We start from the raw sequence: 19,965 nt of genomic DNA, 5'->3' as shown, positions 1-19,965 counted from the left end.
GTGCTGCAACTTGCAGCAAAATGGCCGGTTTTCCCACAGATGCGGCACACTCATGGCTGCCCCGTGTAATAGAGGAAGCCTCAATTCCCTCCAAAGGCAAAATTGGAGGGGGTGCAGAAAGCCTCCCTTGGGGTCGGTCTTCAGGGTGACTTTCACCTGTCTTTTACATGTCCAGACCCATACTTGTCCATCACATCCACGCTCTCTCCCTTCACCTCCACATACCTGGAGAGGAATGTCAACATGTCCGCCGCAGGGACGAAGGGGTTATACATTTGGAAGGTGATAACCCGGTTCCGCTGCAACATAATGGTGAACAGAGGCTCCGCTGTCAGTATAGGGAGGGGCCCCTCTTTGCCTTTTTCCTTCAACGCTGTCAGGCTTTTGAAGCTGACATCAACAAATGGCTGCTTGTTGTACTGCGCCACACCGTAGAAGTCTGCTGCTTGGAATCCACAGCACTCGAACAACACCTTCTTCATGAGGTTATCTCGATCCACAGGCGAGCCTCCTCCTGAAGTCTTCACCCGGATCGTATTTGGCAGCCCTTCACCTGTTGCTGTCGGAGCAGCTGCAATTATAGCTCTAAAACATTGAGTCTAAACTGTTCTGGCGTTAGGTCCAAGCCAGGAGCTTGAAACCGGCATAAAGATCCACCAGTAGCAGCAGAACTCAAGTGGCCCATTAAAGAGATTTGTGCATGTCATCCAGACCGACAGCACGATGCTGCAGTGAAGGAGTGCTGGACTGTCAGAGGTCCTGTATTTCAAAGCGTGCGAGACTGCACATTGTCTCCAGGCCACGTTTTACTATCAAGTAAAATTGGGTAAAGTCGGGTGTGAGGGGAGTAGCACGATCCGCGTCCGCCTCTGCGCCGGTTCCCCCTTTACCAAAGCCTGAAAATGGCTGTGATCGGGACTGCGCCTGAAACTGGTGTGACAATTGACAATGGGCTGCACGCCCAACATTATCGGCACTTCCCCCTTTACCACCGTGTTCACCCATCCAGAATTGGCACAAAACGGACATGTTCCACAAACGTCCGATTCGGGTGCTCCGGTTAGTGAGAAGGTAAGTGCCAAGCGTCCGACGGCTCTCTGCCTGAGATCGGTGGGTGGTGGGTGGGGAGGGGCCAGGTGTTCCAACAGCTCTCTGCTTGAGATCAGTGGAGGGGAATGGGGGGGTCCGCTGCCATTCTGCCTGTGATCAGTGAAGAGGAAGAGAGATCCGCTGCCACTCTGCCTGTGATCAGTGAAGGGGAAGGGAGACCCACTGCCACTCTGCCTCTGATCAGTGAAGGGGTAGGGGGGCCTGCTGCCACTCTGCCTGAGATTGGTGAAGGGAAAGGGGCAGGAGGGGCCCACGATCGGTCTGGGTGGCGGAGGGGGTGGGGAGATAAGGGGGTCAGTTATGTTGGGGCAATGTCTTTGGGGACCAGGGGGAGGCATTATCCGGCCTGGGAGCGTTGTGTCAGGGGAGCCACATTCTAACATTTATTTTTACTGCACATGCACAGTTCAAGGTGCCGATCGGAGCAGCAGGAATTTGGGTGCGTTAAGCCCTGCCCACAGACTTCTGAAGCACGAATAGGAATTGCTGATATTTCTGCAGGCAGAATGTGTATGGGGGTGCCTGAGAACGGGTCTAAAAGTCGGATCTGAAACACTCCCAGTTGTGTGAGAGAGGGTGAGTGTGTGTGTGTGTGTGTGTGAGAGGGAGTGTGCGTGGATGCGATAAGGGAATGAGTATCTGTGTGTGTGTGAGAGAGGGAGTTCAGTGTGCGTTAAGAGGGGTGAGTGTATCACAGAGAGAGAGGATGAGTATGAGAGACGGGTGAGTTTGTGAGAGAGAGCGAGTGAGTGTTTACGAGAGAGGAAGGTCATGTGTGAGTGTGCGGGGGGGTGAGTGTATGAGAGAGGGAGTTAGTGATTGTGAGGGAGTTAGAGTGTGTGGGAAATGGAGTGTGTGTATGTGAGAGGGTGAGTGAGTGTGTGCGTGCGACGGAGTGAGTGTGAGGGGAAGAGAAGAGTGTGCGTGAGAGACGGTGAAGAGCGTGTGTGAGGGAGGGCATTGAGTATGAATGAGGAGGAGTTGAGTGTGTGTGAGAGGGAGTGAGTGCACTTGAGTGAGAGAGTAGAGTGTGTGAGACAGGGCGGTAGGGTGTGTGTGAGAGAGGGGAAGTCAGTGTTTGGGAGGGTGAGTGTGTATGTGTCCAATACGGGCATCAGCTTTCCAGCATCATTCCTCCCATTAAAGGTGAGAAAATGTAAGAATTAAATATGTTTTAAAATGAGACTTTCTAGATTACCGCCTCTGAAACTGGGTATTACTTCCAGGGACAATGTTGGAGCGTGGGAGGGTGTTTTGGTCAGGGGTAAATGTGAGAGGGTCATGTAGCTGGTGAATGTATTTGTGACCATGTTCCTCTTCATAAATCCGTACAAGTGCACAGATGTAGTCAGAAAAGACTTGTTTACATTTGGTTCCTATGTTTGAACCTATTTCATGACAAAAAGGGGCGTCGATATTAAGAGAAGTCTTGTGGCTCCCTGGTGCACTGGGGAGGTCACTAAGATTCTGCAGCACGAGAAGTTTGGGAAGCCCGGATTGATTTTCTACCGACTGTACAACTGCACCATTAACACCGCAGATTTCACTTTGTAAACAAGTCTATAATGTGGCACTTTGTCACAATGACATTATCACAGAAAACAAAAGAATCTTTCACCTAAGTTCCCAATTTTGGTCAGAATTCTTACATTTCGATTGCTGTTTTGAATTCCACATTGTCATCCATTTGATGCCCAGTTCCTTTGCATATTCATCCCCATACCAGACCAGCAGCTCACAGCGAGGAGGAACAGGCTTGCAGGTCCTGTAGTAAATTTTGCCTTGGTGCTGAAAGGCCACAAGGTTCTGCTCCTCCTCCTTCCTGGCACAGTTAACAAATCTGGAACATAAGTGAATACTCAACTGGTGAAAGCTCAGTTCACAATGTTGCATCAATACACAATGAGAAACATGTTTGTGTCGTGTGTGACAATAACAGGGGATATCTCCACCCATTGCCAAATTTCACCTTCAAGCACACTGTCAGAAGGAGACCAGTGGTCTCAGTGGAGACCAATCACTTCAGTGTAGGTGTCAAAAACAGTCACCTCAACATTTCTGGGAAGATGGATGGGGGGAGGGGGTGGATTTTCGGGGAGGTGGTAGACGTGTCCAGAAATATGCATTTGCTGGTTTCAGAGTCTTCCTGCTGCACTTCCTCTTCTAGAATAAGCCGAGTATTTTGCAGCAAGCCATTTGTCAGGCACCATGTCACATATTAAACACATGTCAAGGGACAAGGATACCCTGCTGGGATCTTTACTCGGAAACCATCTCACTGCCCAACTCCCTTCATCTCCTGAATACTCACTCGGAACTATGCACATGTTTAAATTCAAAGGCTCTGGACCCTCAGTTTGTGTAAAATTAGTTATTTGCAAATCTGCACAAAGGTAGATCCAGGCTGTTCATTGCTGTGTTTGAATGTTGCCACAGCCACCCAGACTGAGAGGCTGTCTGGCTGTGGAGCAGAAACTCCTGCGGCATCATGCTGCAGCTGAGGATTGTAGAGCAAAGAGGAAAACACTGTGAGTCAGAGGGAGGAATGAGAAAATCAGTCCAATCAGCTGGACAGACAGGGATGGCTTCAGGGTGATCATTCAGCCTCGGGAAGATTGGCTGGGGCCAAGGTGCTCAAATCAGGACAATATTGTATCAGTTTTCCCTTACCTCATCCAATTTGAATTAGATTCATCCTTCGCGTCAATATATTCAAAATCCTGCTTGCCTTTACTGATCTGCAGAAAGGTATTTTCATAAAAGATTATTCAAAGTTTAGAAAATCAATTTGATCTTGATCAAAGTCATCAAGCTGAATACAACTGGCAAAGAGTTGGTCATGGCCTCTCACTTCTTGCAATAAAACTTAACCAAACCCTTATCTGATTTCTGTGATTATTCCATTGAATTAGAAAGCCCAGAGCTGCATACAAGCTACAAACACAGAGGTGGTGAACAGTTTCACGGAGCTTCACAAAGTCAGTCTTCGAGCCATAGAGGTTTACAGCATGGAAACAGGTCGTTCAACCCAACTTGTCCATGCTGCCTTTCTTTCAACCACTAAGCTAGTCCCATTTGCCCGCATTTGGTAACAGATATTGACTATCTCGCTGATCTACGCCCCTCATTATTTTATCAACCTCTATAACATCCTAATAAGCCTCCTGCACTCCAAGGAAAAAAGTCCCAGTCTATCCAGCCTCTCCTTATAACTCAAACCATCAAGTTCCGGGAGCATCCGAGTAAATCTTTACTGCACTCTTTCTAGTTTAATAATATACTTTCTATAATAGGGTGACCAGAACTTTCTATAATAGGGTGCACAATATTCCAATTGTGGCCTTACCAATGTCTTGAACAACTTCAACAAGATGTCCCAACTCCTGTATTCAATGTTCTGACCGATGAAACCAAACATGCCGAATGCCTTCATCGCCACACTGTTCACCTGTGACTCCACTTTCAAGGAGCTATGAACCTGTACCTACCCCTCGATCTCTTTGTTCTATAACTCTACCCATCGCCCTACCATTAACTGAGTAAGCCCTGCCCTGGTTCGATCTGCCAAAATGCATCACCTCGCATTTATCTAAATTAAACTCCATCTGCCATTTGTCAGCCCACTGGCCCAATTGAACAAGATACCGTTGCAATCCGAGATAATCTTCTTCACTGTCCACTATGCCACCACCCTTGGTGTCATCTGCAAACTTACTAACCATGCCTCCTAGGTTCTCATCCAAATCATTAATATAAATGACAAATAACAATGGACCCAGCACTGATCCTTGAGGCGCACCGCTGGTCACAGGCCTCCAGTTTGAAAAACAACCCTCTACAACCACCCTCTGTCTTCTGTCATCAAGCCAATATTGTACATAGGAATATAAGAACTAGGAGCCAGAGTAGGCCATCTGGCCCCTCGAGCCTGTTCTGCCATTCAAAACAAGATCATGGCTGATCTTTTTGTGGACTCAGCTCCACTTACCCACCCGCGCACCACAACCCTTAATTCCTTTACTGTTCAAAAATTTATCTATCTTTGCCTTAAAAGCATTCAGTGAGGTAGCCTCAACTGCTTCACTGGGCAAGGAATTCCACAGATTCACAACCCTTTGTGTGAAGAAGTTCCTCCTCAACACAGTCCTAAATCTGTTCCCGCTTATTTTGAAACTATGCCCCTTAGTTCTAGTTTCACCAGCCAGTGGAAACAACTTCTCTGCTTCTGTCTTATCTGTTCCCTTCATAAGCTTACAAGATCTCCCCTCATTCTTCTGAATTCCAATGAGTATAGCCCCTGTCTACTCAGTCACTCCTCATAAGCCAACCCTTTCAACTCCGGAATCAACCGAGTAAATCTCCTCTGCACACATTCCAGTGCCAGTATATCCTTTCTCAAGTATCTCTTTGGCTACCTCACCCTGGATCCCATGAGAGTTAACCTTATGCAACAACCTACCATGCGGTACCTTGTCAAAGGCCTTGCTAAAGTCCATGTAGACAACATCAACTGCACTGCCCTCATCGACCTTCTTGGTCACCCCTTCAAAAAACTCCATCAAATTTGTGAGACATGATTTTCCACTCACAAAGCCATGCTGACTGTCCCTAATCAGTCCTTGCATCTCTCAATGCCTGTAGAGCCTGTCTCTCAGAATACCTTCTGACAACGTACCCACGACAGATGTGAGGCTCACCGGCTTGTACCTCCCAGGCTTTTCCCTGCAGCCCTTTTAAAACAAAGGCACAACATTTGCCACCCTCCAATCTTCAGGCACCTCACCTGTGGCTGTTGGTGATTCAAATACGTCTGCTAGGGGACCTGCAATTTCCTCCTTAGCCTCCCACAATGTCCTGGGATACACTTCATTAGGTCCCCAGGGATTTATCTACCTTGATGAGCTTTAAAACTTCCAGCACCTACTTCTCTGTTAAATGTACACTCCTCAAGACATCACTATTTATTTTCCCGAGTTCCCTCACATCCATGCTTTTCTCAACAGTAAATACTGATGAGAAATATTAATTTAAGATCTCATCCATCTCTTGTGGATCCACACATAGATGACCTTGTTGATCCTTAAGACCCCCTACTCTCTCCCTTGTTAATCTTTTGCCCTTTATGAATTTGTAGAAGCTCTTTAGATTCTCCTTTGCCTTATCTGCCAAAGCAATCTCGTGTCCTCTTTTTGCACTCCTGATTTCTCTCTTAAGACTACTCCTACACCCTCCCCACTCTTCAAGGGATCCACTTGATCCTCGCTGCCTATGCAGGTCATATGCCTCCTTCTTCTTGACCAGGGCCTCAATATCCCGAGTCATCCATGGTTCCCTACATCTCCCATTCACTCGAAGAGGAATGTGCTTGCCCTGAACCATGATTAACACTTTTGAGGAATAATCCCTGAACTAAGTGAAGATATCAATGCTCTCTGTCATGTTGCCATCTCTTCCACAACTTCCTCCTAACCTTAGCCTACTCCGTGCTGACCATTTCCCACTCAGATATCTCAAAGACTAACTCATCGCTCCCTCATGGCACCACTTCCCCAACATTGGGAAATCGTGTTAGTTTTGTAAAAAATCAAGGCAACCGTCAACGAGAGACCCATGATAGTCTCAACTCAGCCAAAGAACAAATTATCCTGATTTCCAATGTTCACTTCCTCATGTGTGCAAAAGAATATCAATAAAGTGAAGGGGAGGGAAGATAGAGAACAAGAGATTGAAAAGAAGGAGAATGAAGGAAGAGGAACTGGTTGAGGGGTAGAAGAGAGAGCAGAGGGACAGGAGGATTGCAAAATCAGCTGAGGAGAGAGGTGAGAAAAAGGAGAGAAGGTGTGAGCAGTGAAATGAAAAGTGATTAGAAATAAGGAATGAGTGGGATAACGGAAGACAAACAGGGACAGATCGAAATCAAAATTTGCCTCGGACAACAGCTGAGATTTATCCGAATGACGAATTTTCGGCAGGGGGAAGAGATTTAATCTAAAGGCGAGAGGTTGGGGGGGTCTGAGTTGGTCTTCAGTGAGAGGCGTTTTGTCCAGATGAAGCTCTGGGCCTGAATTCTCCAATCTCACCCGTGTCTGGGATTCTCCAGTCCCGCTGCTGTGAATGGAGATTTGGCCAAGCACCAAATTCTCCATTCTCATTGACAGTGGTGAAGTGTATGATCTTGAAAAATTTTGACTTTTGATTTCTTTCTTAATATTGACAAAGGATCTCTGTAGAATGCTGCAATTAACTTGGATGTATCTTTGGTCCCAGTGGGGTGAATTAAAATGATTTATCCTGTTGTGGTGTTTCGTGGGTTTCAGCCTGATTGAGGTGTATTTGCTTTTTGTTTTCTGTCAGTGGTGATTCCGACTCAAAGCTTTCCTTGGCTGCTGCCAGACCTCCAATGTGCAAATCCAGTAATCCAGTCTGCACTTGTGAACATATCTACATGTTTTCAAACCAAATGAATAAATCAGCCCAATCGGCTCGAGAGATGGATGCGTTCAGGGTGATCATTTGGGCCCTGGGAGATTGGCTGAGGCCAAGGTGCTCAAATCCTGACAATATTGTTTCAGTCTTCTCTTACCTCATTCCAATTTGAATTAGATTCATCCTTCACATCAGGTAAAGCTCAATAAAGCTGATTTGTCTTCGCTTGTTTTCTATTTATCAGTTCCATCCAGTAGCAACCAGGAACAGAAATCTTAAATAACTTGTTGAAACTGCATTCAGATAAAGCCTGAACTTTCTCTTGAAACAAGTAAGAAAGTTGAGAACCATTTTCAGAACTCACCATCCATGAATATCCACTGACAGCAGCTGACTCTTCATTTGATATGACTCCTTCATAAGGTCCAAAGTGAATTCCTTTGGGAATAATCTTTCCTTCATTCCATACACCAAGACCCGCTTTTCGAATTTTTGAAGTTGCGATGCTCAGACCCTCTGGAAGGGTGAAGCGTGCTCTGTCTGGTTGGCTGAATTCAACAACCATGTCCTTGATGAATATTGGAGGACCATGCACAGGACATTCTTCAATGAAGAATGTCTCACAATCTTCACAAACTATCAGAAAACAAATTAATTAAAGATCAATCAGGATTTAAGTTCATTATTCAGGGTTTATAAATGTGATGGGGCTTTTTCTGAGAAGGGGAAGATGACCTATCATCGGTCTTTATTGTATAATTGCAATTCAGTTTGCAAATAGAAGCAGGATCTTTCTGTGATTGATCAGATGGTGAAAGTGGCTGGGTACCTTCCCTTACTGAAAATAACATCCAGTGCCAGTCAGATCTTCCCCATTCTGTTGTATAAAGGGGTTTGTTGTGGGAAAGGTGTTCAGTCCTTCACTCCAAGAGGCAACACTGATATCGGGAACAATAACAATGCAAACTCTGGCAAAAGTATCTCCAACTAAGCTCCGCCTGAAAAGATGTGCATGGACAGCACTGGAACTTTGAAAGTGGAGACTGAATTTCAAGGAAGGCTGAATATCATGCGTGCAATAACAAGCTCCAATTACAGAGACAATTACAAATTGTCACTACCCACATACCATCCCATACTGAGGGACTCCAAACTTGATTCTTAAAGTATATTGAATAAATGTAATGAAATGTATTGCCGAAAATAGACAAAGGCTGTTATTCCTATAACCAGAGGGTTTGAGTTTACAAAAGCAAGAAGTCATATTCTATTTTATTGCACAATTTCAGAATTATAACCAACAGTTTGGGATTATTTTTGTGATTATATTAAGTTAGTGAAGAAGAATTAGTGCCAGGCAAACACAGGCCTTCACTCCTCCCCTGCCACTACGCTGTGCTGTATTGCTGTCGCAATGCCCTGGCTTACCAAGGCCTTATGTCATCAGACTAACCCTCCCAATAAATTCTTCCTGATACAAAGATTGGATACTTTGTACATACACAAGTAGTCATCATCACAAAGTTCTCTTTCTTCGGTGTAAACTTTTCCCTCTCTATTTCTTAAATTGTATCTTCTACTTTCAATCTCTTTGGTCGTCTGTTGATTTGAAGATCCCACACTATTTCCAGCACAAGCAACTGCGGAATAAATCAAAAACATCATGGACAGAACTTGAACAAATCAACTGTAATTCTTCGTACACAAAACGTTGTCTGTTTGAACAGCAGACATTGAAGATATTTACATAGTACAGATGGACAGGCAGTTGGTACAACTTCAATCACTCCTGCACTGGTCACATTAACACAAGAACATAAGAACTAGGAGCAGGAGTAGGTCACCTGGCCCCTCAAGCCTGCTCCGCCATTCAATAAGATCATGGCTGATTTTTTTGTGGACTCAGCTCCACTTACCCGCCCACTCACCATAACCCTTAATTCCTTTACTGTTCAAAAATGTATCTATCCTTGCCTTCAAAACATTCAATGAGGTAGCCTGCTACCTGAACTACTTCACTGGGCAGGGAATTCCACAGATTCACAACCCTTTCTCTGAAGAAGTTCCTCCTCAACTCAGTCCTAAATCTGCTCCCCCTTATTTTGAGCCTATGCCCCCCTAGTTCTAGATTCACCTGCCAGTGGAAACAACTTCCCTGCTTCTATCTTATGTATTCTCTTCATAATCTTATATGTTTCTATCAGATCTCCCCTCATTCTTCTGAATTCCAAAGAGTACAGCCCCGGTCCACTCAGTCTCTCCTCATAAGCCCACCCCCTCAACTTCGAAATCAATCTCGTGAATCAACTCTGCACCCCCTCCAGTGCCAGTGTATCCCTTCTCAAGTAAGGAGACCAAAACTGTACACAGCACTCCAGGTGTGGCCTCACCAGCACCTTATACAGGTGCAACATAACCTCGCTGTTTTTAAACTCCAGCCCTCTCGTAATGCGTGACAAAATTCCATTTGCCTTCTTAATTACCTACTGCACCTGCAAACCATATGATACATGCACAAGGACACCCAGGTCCCTCTGCACAGCAGCATGCTGCAATTTCATACCATTTAAAAATTGGTCCATTTTGCTGTTACTCCTACCAAAATGGATGACCTCACATTTACCAACATTGCACTCCATTTGCCAGACCCTTGCCCACTCACTTAGACTATCTATATCCCTTTGCAGACAATCAACATCCTCTGCACACTTTGCTCTGCCACTCATCTTAGCGTCATCTGCAAATTTGGACACATTACACTTGGTCACCAACTCCAAATCGTAAACAATTGCAGTCTCAACACTGATCCTTGAGGTACACCATTCGTCACTGGTCGCCAAGCAGAAAAACACCCATTTACCCCCACTCTTTGCTTTCTGTTAGTGAACCAATCCTCTATCCATGCATTCCCCGCAACACCTGCACGTTTATCTAATGCAGGCACCTTGTCGAATGTCTTCTGGAAATCCAGATACACCACATTCACAGGTTCCCCATTGTCCACTGCGCATGTAAAGTTCTCAAAGAATTCCACCAAATTAGTCAAACATGACCTGACCTTCATGAACCCACACTGCTTCTTTCCAATGGGACAATTTATATCCAGATGTCTCGCTATTTTTTCCTTGATGATAGATTCAAGCATTTTCCCTACTACATATTCGACATAGAGAAATTCATCCTTGAAATTTCCCCAAGTATTTAAAATCAGTCTACATTACTGAAATCCTTTATTCCAGGACAAAAACCTATATTGGATTCACTACGAGCATCACTTTCCCAAACTAATGTACCTGTTTCTTTGTTGATATTTTTAACGGAAACTGTCTCTTCCATAGCTGAGACAGTGTCATTTGGGAAGCCCCCAAAGCCATCATTTTTATCCTCTTCTGAAGGGGATGCAATCGATGATGGATCTTTTTGGTTCTAAATGGAGAAAATGTGGATTTTTCATTTTTTGTATTTGTATTTATCGATAATCCACTCCGTTATTTATGATATATTTCCTAATCAAAGGTGTCCCACAACCCATCTGAGAAAACCAGTCGCTCACCAGTGTAGCATCAAGCTTAACATTTCAGAAAGTTCCCATGTTTGATACAATCCTCCTGTGTTCTGTTCGCTGATATCAGCAATTGGAGCAAACTCATGCACAATCGCTGGAAGAGAAGTAGTTTTGTCCAACAAACAACATAGAATTCTACCTGAGGTACACAAGCAACTGGAAATTTCTCACACATGGCACTATCTATTTGAATTTAAGCACATCCACATGTCTACAAGGCAATTACAGAAAGAAAATCCACAATTGAGGAATTATCTGTGTGAGTAAATAATAATCAGATACTATACTCGGTTTTCTTTCATTCTCTCAGCTTTTCTGACGAAATTAAAGTATGCTCTATCGGTGTTAATTATTATCCATTCTCTTGTTCAAATCACTACACAGCAAATATTAACAAGAAAATCAAGACTCAGAGATCATGAAATGAGAGCTTGATCATGATGCCTTTCAACACCACACACAAACTGATTTTTCCAGTGGAGCTCAAGACGTCAAAACTGCAGTGACCCTGATTCAGCCCAGCTGTAGCTTTCAGTGACTTATCAATGATCACTGAGGTTTATCTTTGTGAACCATACTCTGGAGCCTCATGGTTACAAATAAAGTTCATGTCCACCATCTAAGAAATTTGGAACAATTTATTCATCAACAACATTACGAAAAGTTAATTTTCCGAATCCCCAAGTCATGAAATTCAAACAGGACAAACTGCAGTTACAGAATGTAAGTACAAGTACAATTAAGTTACCAGGGACACTGAGCAGGCATGTCACATTGATAAAAGGAAACATTAAGTGTTGGAAAAGGGTGGGTTAAAATCCTGGAACTCTATCATACAAACCATAGAAATCATAGAAACCCTACAGTACAGAAAGAGGCCATTCGGCCCATCGACACTGCACCGACCACAATCCCACCCAGGTCCTACCCCCATATCCCTATATATTTTACCCGCTAATCCCTCGAATCTACGCATCCCAGGACACAAAGGGGCAATTTTAGCATGGCCAATCAACCTAACCCGCACATCTTTGGACTGTGGGAGGAAACCGGAGCACCCGGAGGAAACCCACACAGGCATGAGGAGAATGTGCAAACTCCACACAGACAGTGACCCAAGCCGGGAATCGATCCCTACAAGCACTGAGGGTGTACCTACACCATGTGGATGGCAGCAGCTCAAGAAGGTACCTCATCACCACCATCTCAAGGGCAATTAGGGATGGACTAGCTGGTCACGCCCAATGAGCTGATATTAAATAAATGAAGACAGAAAATGCTGAAAGTGTGGAGAGGTCAATTTCAGTCTGAAGGCGAACAGCTGGTTAAAGTTAGAGATGGGATCCTGCAGCTCGATATCTTTCCGATGCTGACAGGCCTGCAGTGAATATCGAACAGCTTGTTTCCATCTGGATATAATTGTCTCGATAGAATTTCTGTCCATTGAATTACCTTTCTGATGGAAACATTCTCAGTCTTCTTGCTATCTTCATTCTTGAAAGGAAGCTTCAAGCTTCTCACCTCTTTGAAAGAATAATAATGATAGTTTAGATTTCTGTTTTCACATGTTTCTGCTTTTTATGTTAGCAGAGCGGCAATTCCAGAAATATGGAACATTCTGTATCTAAAGTCAGATCAAAACATAAATAAACTTAAAAATTAGACAAAGAAAGCTTACATTAATTTCCTATGTCCATATACAGGTACACGCAAAATGTTTCCAGTTCTCAGAGACTGGTGGAAGCCTCTGGGGCTGGGCTGAATCATCACCCAAGGAAATTATATTTCTGTTCAGTTGGTTCAATTTCCTTTGAATATTTGGTTCAGTTACATTGTCCCATCACAGACTGTCATCCATTTAATGATTTTTAGTTCATTTTGTCTTATCAAATGAATATACACAAAAGTTAGCATCACACATTTAATCTGATTGGTCCTCGGGTTCCAGTCCCACTCTGGCAAAAGATGTTCAACTCCTTTGAAAACACAGAAGGCGAACAATTTACGCTGAATTCTGCTCCCTCAATGAAAGTGAGAGTTATACACAAAACTAAAGAAAAATGTCATTCAATTTATTTATCTTCCGGCTGTCTAAAACTCACAGTAAAGTAACTGTCCTTGACGAGCTCAAGGCAAGACTGATTATAATCAGGGTGAACAAAAAGTGCTTTGAATATTTTCATGAAGAAAACATTTTCAATTTACGTGGTGGGTTTTTCACAAGACGTTTAGGTGTCCAATCTTCATCTGAATCACTAGATTCATACACAGGAGGTTGACGCCCCCTGCCATGTCTTGACATGAATGCTGGCTTTGGTACATTCAATCCTGCAAAAATTAAAATATTCCAATTACCTGCAGTATTTAATTTGACTTCGCTTGCTGACATTAGGTACATGCTGAATTAATCCAGCCATTTTAGAATATCAGGAAAGGGTAGTACAGAGAGTTTCTTTCCACCTTTGGCAACTGAATTTAAATTCTGCCCAACCTCCTCAGATGAAAAGGGGATTTCATCTCACGCTAGAGTGCTGGAAACATAGCACTCAGACCCATGACATCGAAGAGTCTTCTCACAGTTGTTATTTCTGGTACCTCACTGATCCCTATTCCACCAATTGCAGAGTTGAAAGAAAGGAGCTTTACATTTGTGACAGCTGATGGTCACTCTCTGATCCTGAGGAGTAAATAAACCTGTTGGACTTGAACCTGGTGTTGTGAGACTTCTTACTGCCCGGAAAGGCAGGGCAATAATGACATCTGAGATGCACAGTTTGCCTCCATTATACCTGTGCTAGAATCTATATAGAGAAGGAGTGAGGGAGGAAACTTCAATTTTTCACCCAGTTCCATTCATTTCTCCATCAAGTGAAACAGAATAGTACTCTTCACTTTACTTTTTTTTTCATGAGATTTGGGCATCACTGGTTGGGCCAACATTTATTGCCCATCCCTAATTGAACTGAGTGGCTTGCTCGGTCATTTCAGAGGGCAGTTAAGAATGAACCACAATGCTGTAGGGTTGGAGTCACATGTAGGCAGATGAGAGATTTCCCTCCCTAAAGGATTAGTGAACCAGATGGGAGAGTTTTACAACAATGGTTTCATGGTCATCGTTAAATTGTTATTTCCAGATTTTATCGAATTCAAATTGCACCCTCTGCCATGGAGGGATAAAACTCGGATCCCCAGAGCATTGCCCTGGATTACTAGTCCAGTGACAATACCACTGCACACCACCTCTCCACTGCTTTCAAACAGTCTCTGTCTTCTTCCGAACTGCAATATTCCTCCTTATATCAACCAGGGTAATCTTTACCTTTATGAATGTGGATATTGAGTTGTTCGCTCATTTACCGTTCATGGTAATTTCTACACAAACCTGTGGTTACAAACCAATCATGACAAGAGGTCACAATTTTACCTTTCTGTGAAGGCCATTAGCTCTCTGATATAAATCATTATATTTGATTATGGTGTAAAATGGCCAATATCGATTGGAAATCAATTGTTGGAGACACTGGTGCATCATCGGTTTGGAAGCTGTCCTCTCAAGGAAGGGAGGATGTGAGGGAAAAGTGTACATACCCTCACGCATCTTTCAAAACTGCAATGACAGGTGCTGAGGAAGGCTGCTACCAAACACACTTTCAGCTACATTCAGTAGTTTGCTTGATAGAGATGAGTGGGGCTGGAAAGAATCTCATAACATGAAAGCTGTCAGCTTCTTAAAGTCGATTATTTGTGAAAATGTTCTGCACAATAATAGTTTAGAACATAGAACAGTACAGCACAGCACAGGCCCTTCAGCCCTCTATGTTATGCCGAGCTTTGTCCGAAACCAAGATCAAGCTATCCCACTCCCTATCATTCTGGTGTGCTCCATGTGCCTATCTAATAACCGCTTGAAAGTTCCAAAAGTGTCTGACTCCACTATCACAGCAGGCAGTCCATTCCATCCCCAACCACTCTCTGAGTAAAGCACCTACCTCGGACATCCCTCCTATATAAACGCTAACACACTATAGGCCTTCTGCACGGCTCTATCCACTTGAGTGCAACCTTCAGAGATCTGTGGATATGAACCCCAAGATCTCTCTGTTCCTCCACATTCCTCAGAGTCCTGCCGTTGACCCTGTAATCCGCATTCAAATTTGTCCTACCAAATGAATCACCTCGCACTTCTCACGGTTAAACTCCATCTGCCATTTTTCGGCCCAGCTCTGCATCCTATCAATGTCTGAATTTGTTTTAAATTCACAAAGATCACAAACTCCGACATGCAATGTGGGTTGGGCAGTTCGCTCATTTCCAGCACAGTGACATAGCATTGGGAGAAATGATCTGACTTTAGCTTGGGAAGGAGTAAAAATATCGATCGAGAGATTAACATTTCTTGACAATACAGTTTTCCTGCTGGAAAGTACACATGAGCTGGTCCGGTGAGCAAGGATCAGCTTTCCCATCTCCCACATCACATTGCTGCTAACACTCAGACAGGATTTTTCACTGCAGCATTCCTGATGCACAGAAGAAAGAACATTTGGAAATTCAGCTGGTTATTTCACAGCCGTTAGTTTAATATTCAGAGGCTCACAGCCTGATGCTGGGGAATTTCTCAATATTCATTCCTGAAGTCTCAGCACTGATGAAATGGAAATTCCCAGACAAAATGTCTGTCCTCTTCAGAGATTGTCCACTTGTGTGTAACATCGGAAGAATGCTGTGCCTGTGTGTGTCAAAGTTTTCAGAAGGGGGAGTGAGAAATGTAGAAAGGAAAACATCACTGATTTTGTACAGACCTATAGCGAGCATGGCCTCATAGTTCCGCTTCACATTCTTATACCGGACCTTTTCCCATTCACTTAGCTCTGCCCATTCATCTTTGGAAAAGTGAGCGGAAATGTCTTTAAACTGGTCTGTAATCTGGAAATGCAAAACAATTGTGATTCCTCACTCATCACTGAATCAGTAATATTCACCAACATAAGCTCTATAAATGTAGGGTTAGCCTCCCTGTCAGCTCTGCCATCCTGTATAAGAGTGACATCCACTCGAAAGCAAGGCCTCCATAATCACCGGTAGAAAACTGACATAAAGAACAGTTTCTCGACAAAACAATTCAATGAAGTGATGGTGAAATTGTTATTCATGTGATCTTGGGGTTGTGACTCATTAAAAACAGAACTGGACAAGGCCAAGAGGCACCACCTCGATCAGATCACCCCTCATATCCAGGGAAGTTCACTCCATATTTGATGGGAGCTAAGATGGAATGGAATGAAAAAGGCAAATTCAAAAACATGCTTTCAATTAAATTGGAACACCAGGACTGGGATCAACCTGGGAAAAGAAAGCTCAGAATTAATGTCACAGGGAAAATTATCAAGAACTGAAAGTCACCAGGTCAGATAGCAGGAAAAAAATAATTTAAACTTATATTTTGAGAAGGACTTTGTATATTTCCACAGGAAGGATCAATTAGATGGACTGAATTGTCTCTGATCAATATTGATATTTTTAATCCCATTGACACACTGGGGAACTCACTCACTCCCGACTGACAGTATTAATGTGACTGACCAGCTGAATCTACCCCATCACAAGCTGCAATAAATATCTAACTGACCAGCTGAATTTTATTTATTTATTCGTCACAAATAAGTACATTAACACTGCAATGAAGTTACTGTGAAATTCACCGAGTCACCTCAGTCCGTCGCCTGGTCAGGTCAATGCACCCTAACCAGCACGTCTTTCAAACTGTGGGAGGAAACCGGAGCACCCGGAGGAAACCCACGCAGACACGGGGAGAATGTGCAAATGCCACACAGACGGTGACCCAAGCACGGGAATTGAACCCGGATGCATGGAGCTGTGCGGCAGCAGTGCTCACCACTGTGCTCCATCTCAATCTGCAATAAATACCCAGACCCAGCATTTTCTATCTGGTTTCCATTTCAAGTCTCCCAGGATCTTACCTCGGATTTCCTCTGCTCAGACAGGGTCTTTCCCTCTCCACTATCAGCTCTGTCACTCTTACTTTTACCCATCGCCTTCCTGAGAACTGGGCACCTGATTCACTCGACTTTTCCCGAGAATGTTTTCTGTGCTAATCTACCCCACAGGCCTTTGAATAGTTATGTCCCAGGTCTATTATTTCTTCCTTTTCTTGTTCCCTCACAATCTGAAATGAAGTCCAATCTCAGTTAAATACTTTCCCATCAGCAGCAGTGTCTAATGTTTATGGTACTAATGTCTGAAGCTGTCTTTTTTACTGACTTTCCCTCAGCCTAACACCACCACAATCTCTTTCTCGCTAAAATTAAACACACCAGCTCCTGTCTCCCCTCAGGAAATTCAAATATTATCTAAAAAGCATCTGAAATATTAAATACAATTTATAAATTGAATTTGCCGAATAATAATCTAAATGCAAATAAATCCTTACAATACAAAACTATTCCAAACTAATTTTCCTATTTCATAAACTGGGAATAAAATTTCTAAACTGAATTATTATTTTTCTCACCAATTTATCAAATATAAAATTCAAATCAAAATAATGAAATTTAAATTTAAATTCTTTCAGGAAAAGATTCCTTGAATTTAGATCTAATGATTTGATGAAATAATCTGCAGTAATTTAATCTCTGCTCTTGTTTCTCTCTCAGGCAGTTTAAATAATTTCTCTGAATGATTGAAGTTTAAATTGTAGCTGTCGCTCTCCTCAGTTATTTCTTTCAGCTCCAGTCCCTCAGTGTGTGAAAGGTTGAAATGAATTGAGAATGATTTGCTCCCTCTGCCACACTCTGTTGACTATCTCCGTCAGCCCAGCCTCACTCCTCCCTCTCCCTCCTTCAGCCTCCCGCAAACTCAGCACCGTGCGGCCCCGCCGCCTCTATTTATATCCCCGACCCCTCCCTGAAGGACGACTTCAGCCTCGAGCTTCTCCTGCTCCTTGCCGCCTTTTTTCGAAGCCCTCGCGCTCCGTCTCCCCGGGCCGGCACGTGCTGGCGCGCAGGCGCACTCTCTTCGCACCGCCAGAGCTCGCGCCGCCGCCCAACCGGGAAAGATTCTGCTCCAATTGTGACCTCTGCCGTGATCATTGCAGTCAGATTAATGCAATGTGCCTCACAAAATCACCTCAATAGCTTCACCTGCCACTGAAACAAGAACGAACCTTTCAATGAATAAAACTCATTATTCTGATTTACTCCACCTTTGCTTTCACTGGAAAGAATTTGGGATCAGCAAATTGAAGAAAGGGACAAAAAGTCTGAAAGTTTGAAATACAGTTTTGTAAAACAGAGAAATGTTTCGACTGAGGAAAGGGAACTTTGCAAAGATGATTAGTTGTGTGTGTGCAAAGTAACCAATCCATTTCGTTAGGGCAGGAAGAATTAATTAGGAGGGTTGGGTTGGTGAGGTGACACAATGCCTGGGTAGAGCAGGGCATTTACAGAGCAATACAGCGTGTGACAGGAGAGGAATCCAGACCTGTGTTTACACACAAACTGGTGCTGATCGTGCTCCATGAATAAAAACACACACTCTCCCCCAAACATTTGATCATTTTGAAATTGTGTAATAAAATAGATCGCTGCTTTCAGTAATTGTAAGCAAATGATCCCGATTATGGAGAATAACATTGCCTTGTTTATTTAAGACAATCCTTTCAATTGCGGTCATTCGATTCCTGAAAGCCAGTGGTTCTTCTTATGGGCGACTCGCACGATTACTGGACGGTGTATTTATCTGTTTTCATCCTGAAAATAATATCCAACAGATGGTAGAACTGTTCACTGAGAAACTATAAGATATCGCAGTGAGAGGTTTGGGATATTTAGTCTTCCCGTGTGGATGACAGAGGTTTCACCAAATCTAATTCATGCTCCAGAAGCATCTGAGTTTTGTGACAGGCAGTCAGGACTCTAAATGAAGCCCAAGGGTATTTACCAAACAGAATTTCATTCAGATGTGGCTCCTTTTACTGAAGGGGTCAAACAGGGACATCACAGAGCAAGCCTCACCCTCACAATGAGTCTCACCGTCAGATCAAACATCACAACAGGTTGATAACTGAGTATATTGGAGGCATGAGGCTAAACAATCAGTTTCAGTGAAGGAAATGCAGTTGGACAGAGTGCATTTTCGGACGTGGGAATCTGTTTCTACTTTCCAGATCATTCTGTCATTGTGAACTGAATGAAAGCCCCGGGAGTGTTTGATCAACTCTTTCATCAAGGTGAAGTCCACCTTAGCTGGTTCAGTGAAACCGTGAGATCACAGAGCAAGTCCCATCCTCACTCTGAGCATCACAATGAGTTCAGACATCACAATAGCTTCAAAAACACAACAACTTTGAGTGAAAGAAATGGAACTGCACAGATTGGTACTAACTGCCCATCTATCTCGAAGTCAAGGGGGGTCGCCTGGAAGATCTGGACAAATTTACTTTGTGAACTGAGTGTGAGGAACAGCAACACCATCAAGCGATAGATTCGAGAGAAGGCTGAGGACATTGATAGCTTGTCTTTATATTATTATTCTTTCACGGGAGGTGGGCATTGCTGGCAAGACCAGAATTTGTTGCCCTTGAATAAAGTGTTTTGCTCGGCCGTTTACAAGCCAGTTAAGAATCAACATGCGTACTGTGTCGCTTCTGAACATCATGATGAGCAATATAATCAGTATAACAGACCCAGTGATACTGAAGCGCAATCGGGTGGATTAATTGAAGTTGTTGTTGCGGGTTACTCTTCGATATTGTTATTCATGGGAAATCTGTGTCATGGATGCTCGCACTGATGGTTACACAAACCCCACTGTCAAATAATTCCTTATTGTCCCTCACCAACCGA

General features: G+C 43.6%; 1 protein-coding gene across 1 annotated transcript in view; it reads right to left on the bottom strand.

The window, feature by feature from the left end:
• LOC144508722 (uncharacterized) overlaps nucleotides 1-17,154 on the bottom strand; it is a 53,896-nt gene extending 36,742 nt beyond the window's left edge. Inside the window, exons 1-10 of the mRNA XM_078237030.1 lie at nucleotides 17,083-17,154; nucleotides 15,904-16,027; nucleotides 13,307-13,429; nucleotides 12,554-12,624; nucleotides 10,830-10,962; nucleotides 9,039-9,176; nucleotides 7,901-8,172; nucleotides 3,781-3,848; nucleotides 2,760-2,950; nucleotides 226-571 (exon numbers count right to left, since the gene is read on the bottom strand). Coding sequence (XP_078093156.1) covers nucleotides 226-571; nucleotides 2,760-2,950; nucleotides 3,781-3,848; nucleotides 7,901-8,172; nucleotides 9,039-9,176; nucleotides 10,830-10,962; nucleotides 12,554-12,624; nucleotides 13,307-13,429; nucleotides 15,904-16,027; nucleotides 17,083-17,154 — 1,538 coding nt within the window. The remainder of the gene's footprint in view (nucleotides 1-225; nucleotides 572-2,759; nucleotides 2,951-3,780; nucleotides 3,849-7,900; nucleotides 8,173-9,038; nucleotides 9,177-10,829; nucleotides 10,963-12,553; nucleotides 12,625-13,306; nucleotides 13,430-15,903; nucleotides 16,028-17,082) is intronic.
• Between the last annotated feature and the right edge of the window lie 2,811 nt (nucleotides 17,155-19,965).

The sequence above is a fragment of the Mustelus asterias genome, chromosome 20, assembly GCF_964213995.1.
Source record: "Mustelus asterias chromosome 20, sMusAst1.hap1.1, whole genome shotgun sequence".
In the NCBI taxonomy this organism is placed as follows: domain Eukaryota; kingdom Metazoa; phylum Chordata; class Chondrichthyes; order Carcharhiniformes; family Triakidae; genus Mustelus; species Mustelus asterias.
Note: the sequence above shows the minus strand (reverse complement) of the source record. Positions and strands in the feature narration are given on the sequence as shown.